The 5,369-nt window shown below is 44.8% G+C and overlaps 1 protein-coding gene across 1 annotated transcript in view; it reads right to left on the reverse strand.

Moving 5' to 3' along the window:
- CALB1 (calbindin 1) overlaps window positions 1-2,733 on the reverse strand; it is a 22,865-nt gene extending 20,132 nt beyond the window's left edge. Inside the window, exons 1-2 of the mRNA XM_011378101.2 lie at window positions 2,655-2,733; window positions 2,127-2,203 (exon numbers count right to left, since the gene is read on the reverse strand). Coding sequence (XP_011376403.1) covers window positions 2,127-2,203; window positions 2,655-2,733 — 156 coding nt within the window. The remainder of the gene's footprint in view (window positions 1-2,126; window positions 2,204-2,654) is intronic.
- Window positions 2,734-5,369: the final 2,636 nt, after the last annotated feature.

Consider the following 5,369-nt stretch of genomic DNA (forward strand, 5'->3'; position numbering starts at 1 on the left):
AGCGTTTCCATTAGTGCCACGAACTCCGTTTGTTATCTGAGGCTGGAAACTCCAGGAAACCTAGTTGATAAGGTCAACCTTTACGCTCTAAAAAAAGAGAAGAAATTTGTAAAAGTAGGTTTATTGCAGTGGGGCCAGTAGCATAAGAGAGCTCTTTTTCTAGTACATGAACCTCTGAGTCCAGATCTTAATTTAGATTTTAACTATCCAAAGACAGTATGCATAATACATAAAAATATTCAATAATCAAGGTATGAAGCACCTTGATATAATCCTTTGCCTGTGCTCAGATTTGGTATTATTGGATTATAATCTAATAATTTAAGTTTCCAGTACTCTGAAATTGGAGTCCTGGCAGTAGGAAAAAATAATTAAGCTCTAAAATCTTTAAAATTCTAATACGAAGTCATTATTTACAAAAATGTACAAATATTAAAGTGAGAAGAGGAAAATAAAAATCTGAAAAATGTATAATTTTTAAATATTTGAATTTCTAAGGATGAAAATAAACCTCAATATTAAAATTACTTCTAGAAAAATTAAAATATAATCGTTTAGCTGCTGTAGGCTCCCACAAGGTTTTAATTTGAAAATTTTTAGCAAGTAAGATTTTCCCAATCAGATATTTTAAAAGTATATTTTTAAATGAGGAAGAGACTTGTTTTTGTTTTATGAGTCCAAGATACGTAAAGTTGTAATAATGAAGTATTACGTGAATTTATTTACATGATAATATGTAAGTGGAGGGGGGTGTGGACCTATTTCATTTGATCCCAATTAATTATACCTTCAGATTTATATAATAGTAAATCTGGGTGAAACCATACCCAGAGCATTATCCCATTTTAAATTAATTCGGTCAATGATTTTAGCAACTGATAGTTCTGTGATGCATAACAACACATTTCAGAGTCCTCTGAGATTCTTTTGAATATATTGTACAGAGATGCCTACCACATGGTTTTCGATTTTGATAGAACAAAAACGAAACTCTCTTAGTAAGTTATACATATGTAATATGTAGTAATATTATAATCGTGTGTAACTCGTTGCTAGGGGTGGTGACCTGCCAAGGATCAGACACACCTACATTTTCTTCTGAAAATGTATATGTAGTCTGTAACTTAAACTCTCTTTCTAATGGGAAAGATCATTAACATCTCACTAGCCCAAGTCCAACGCTGCCTTCTGAAATGCAGTCTTATGTAAGTCTCAGATTTGTAAAAGTCTCAGCCTATTCTACTTTATGCAGTCATCTCATGTATGTTTCAAAGCTGGGTATATTTTATTTTATTCTGAAAACATCTTTTTTTTTAACAGACCAATTAATGACTACAGGAAGTCATTCGGAATTAGTGAGAATCGTCATTTGTTTAATTAACTAGTGGCTCAAATTACAATTATATCTTATTTTCAAAATACCATTAATTGCTTACCATCAAAGCATCACTTTGCTTTTTTTAAATAAGAGTCTTAAAATTGCTTTACTTTTTACATTTCTAACTTTTGGGTTTCTCCCTCTCAACAGAAATGAACACCTTTCCTGCTCCTCAAATCGAGTTGCAAGTCGTCCGACTCCTTCCCCTGCCCCCCCGCCCCCCGCACCGAGGACAGATGAGACACTTTATTTTCTCATCTCTCCAACCACAGCATCACCACGACAACTGGCAACAGAAAAAGATCCATAATCTGCACATCTGCTTTCTGACCACCAAGGGGCAGAAATGTATTTCTGCCCCCTCACTTCTCACGCAGTTAATAAGTTAAAAATTACCCAACGGAACTGAGCCTCAGAGATGCTGACCTACTGAAAGATCTCGCACACCCACACTCTGAAGCGTTATTAAAGCTGCCCTCCAAGCTGCAGCTTCAGACTGTGCAGTTTTTCCCTTTAGGGAACATCCGCCCCCCCTTCTGTCTCCCCCGTTTCTCCCTGTCTGTCTCTTTCTCTCCCTCCTTCTCTCTCCCCTTACACAATCTGGAAAGGCGCTCTTTCTCCTCTTTCTCAGTCGATAAGCATTTACATTCTCTGAAAACCACTTGACCCTGCTGGCCCTTAGGAAAACAGTAGAACGTCTGTATTTTAAGCCCGAAGGTCCCTTTCCTCCTTTGCGCTTTGAACCTACCAGTCCGGCCTTCTTCCGCGCCTGCTGGAGCTCGTGGATCAAGTTCTGCAGCTCCTTCCCTTCCAGGTACCCACTTCCTGCAAAGATAGGCAGGCGCCAGGTGTCAGACGGCTCGCTCCGAGTCCCTTTCCTATCTCCAGTCCCCAGGACTGCTGTCTTTATGGCCACCTCAGAGGCTCTCTCCTGCCCAGACCAGGATTAGCCCGCAAACGACAAGTCCGCGCCCCTTCACTTGGGGACGGGGGTTAGGGACGCTGATCACGGCCGTGGGAATTTTGGGGAGCAGCGTCCCCCACGCCTGCTTCCCCCACTTTCTACTGTTGCCATTCTTGGAGAGAAGTTTAAGGTGTGGGGGCAACGGAAGCAATATATAAACTTTCAAGTCGATGGTTCTGCAGCCAGCCTGGAGGTAAGATCGGGGAGCCGAGAAAGAAGTAAAGAAACGGGGGAAATGGGGCCGGAGGCTCGGGGGCGGGGAGGGGGAAGGGCACGGACGGGGCCCCGACAGATAAGGGAGAAGATAGTCACCATCGGCGTCGAAGTGAAGCCAGATCTCGAAAAACTGCGACGCTGTGATGAGGGGCGACTGCAGGTGAGACTCGGCCATGGTGCCGCGGAGCGCGAGCGCCGGTGCGCGCGAGGGAGAGCCGGGGCCGGGGGCGCTGTCCGCGGTGCTGCTCGGCCGGGGCCGGGGCGCTGTCCGCGGTGCTGCTCGGCTCGGCTCCGCGGCTCCCTCTGCTCGCGGCGCCGCCTTTATCCCCGTCCCGCCTGCCCCGCCCCCCGGCGCCCCGCCCCCCGGCGCCCCGCCCCCCGAAGGCCGCGGGGAGGAGGCCCCGGCGGGGCCCCGCTCGGACCTCGATCCCTCCACAGTCGCCTCGCCCAGAAAGCGGCTTATTCCTGAACATCACAGTAAAATAGCACGTGCAGAGGTCTGGATTTTCGGGTAGAGGGGAAGGTGACGAAGGGTAGGACTGTTTAGAGGATGCTCAGAGCGAGAGTGTGCGCGTGTGCGCGTGCTCTCTCCACGACATTTAAGAGTTTGTTTGAAGGAAGTCAGGTGAAAGCTTGGCAAGCATCGGAGTGATCTGATCAGTGTGTATAATGAGTTTGTTGACATCAGTGACCGCTTTGCTTTGTGCTTGTGGGGCCGTCAGACGGATGTTTCTTAAAATGGTTTATGTGAACGAACCGTGCCAACCTGAGAAAGCAGGATTATGTGGTTGTTTTTTCTGCTTAAAGTAGAGTTTTAATTGGAAAGTGATAGAATTAAATGATAAAATCTTAAAATGTTAGAAAAGGAAGTGACCTTAGAGACACCATGGCCTACCCCCTTGAGTTAAGGAAGAGTGAGTAAACTAAAGCAGAGCGAAACCAAGCATATGGCCCGCATTCGCACCTAGGCGAGAGGGCAGCCCGGCCAAGGCCCCGGCCAGCAGCCTGCGCGTCCGCTCTTTACGTCGAGCAGTCCTCCTAGGGGATAATTCAGAAACAGAGTTACCATCAGATACATGTTATGTATCTTATGTAATGAATAATATATTTAGATTATTTTTATTTACATACATACTCCTACAGTAGTATTTGGGTTTTGACTCTTTTGAGCCTTTGAGGTCTACTGAGAATTATCTCGTGTCTGATTGTAACGTCACAGAAACACGAGGGCACAAGAGAAAGTCCAGATACAGCTAGTCTAGACTTAAAGCAAATTAAAGTGAATTCACGAAACTCTTTTTTTACCCTTGCATAGTTCAGTATGAGAACCTCAAACCAGTGTCGCTGAGGCTGTGCCTCTCCCAGAGTGCACCTGTGCAGCCTTACACGTGTACCCCTTCCAGAGACCCACCACCTCAAAGCTGGTCCGTTTCCTCATGTTCCCTCTGCCTCCTCTCCCCCGCGACACTCTGCAGTGCGCACATGGTCTGATTCTCACGCGTGGTCTCTGCGGCTTTCATGCAGAGCGGCGCTTTTTCTATTTTACACAAGAGGTGAGTAAACTATACTTTTGGACTAAATAGGCATGCGTTAAATGCTCGGTTATTTGTATTTTCATTCATCCAATCGACATTTATGCGTACTTAGTATGTCAAGCACTCTGCTAGACACTGGAAAATAATGAAATACAAGACCTGGTGTCTGCCTTCTTGAAGTTTAGACTTCCATGGTTATGGCCAGACGCGCTCCCATGACAGTCCATATTGATATAACGGAAGTTGGCACAAGCTACCGTGCACATGGAGTCGAAGCTTAGGTTCTCTAACTTTGCTGAGATAACAAGCACAGTGTTCCATGGTGCGCCCTTTTGGTTACAAGGGGAAATGGTCAAGGGGAAATGGTCATGGGAATGAAACACCGAGAGCTCATCATAGCTCCCGGAAACTAATTCTGAGAAAAGTGCTGTCTGCCACTATGTTGGCAGCAGGATCTTTGTAGGAAAACATGGTTTGTGACCTTGGTGGCAAGTGCTAGAGGGTAAACCTTGAAAGGAGAGTGAGGAAGTGTCGACCCTGTCTCGTCCCAGCAGCTACCAACGTCTGGACTTGGCTGCAGTGGGGACAAAGAGAAAGGCCAGAGAGGAAGGCTAAGGGTACAAGAGGAAAGAGAACTAATGTTTTTCTTCTTTTTGGTAATTGCAACTAATCTCATTCCTGTCCTGACCCTTCCCCGGCACACACATAGTGGTGTAAATTCCTAAGTAGTTCTACCACAACAGTTTTGAAAGAATTTCATGTTAAGTTCCAAAAATATTACATGATAATTTTTAAAAATTAGAGAAAGATATGTATGAAAAAGCAATCTCTTTTCCACTTCACGTCTCTGAAGCTGTGATGACTTCAGAACTTTCGTGCGGCTGTGTTTCGGTGTAGCGACGGCGATGGGTGATTTTCTTGGAACTGGGTGCAAGTAGCAACCCTTTTACTTCTTTTTGTGTTTATGTAGAATGGATTTCGAGAGAACTGGAGTAGACCTTGGGAATCTAAAGCCCCCTTTTAAATCAGTCCTTAGGGCCCTCCCTGCCTTTAGGCAGTCAGCGTCAAAGGCTTCACGCTCACGCGGACATCATGTACACGTGCTTGGTTTTTATGGTTGTTATGTGGCTTTGCAGAATAAAGACCATGTTCTGTAAGTTGCGCTGTAATTTTTTTTATTAATTCAAGGGCATCCCTCCAGTATTAGCATCGACATCTAATTTGTGCTTTTTAAAAAGGCAAATAATACTTTTTGTTGATTAACCACAATTATATA

Source organism: Pteropus vampyrus, unplaced genomic scaffold, assembly GCF_000151845.1.
Source record: "Pteropus vampyrus isolate Shadow unplaced genomic scaffold, Pvam_2.0 Scaffold330, whole genome shotgun sequence".
Taxonomy (NCBI): Eukaryota; Metazoa; Chordata; class Mammalia; order Chiroptera; family Pteropodidae; genus Pteropus; species Pteropus vampyrus.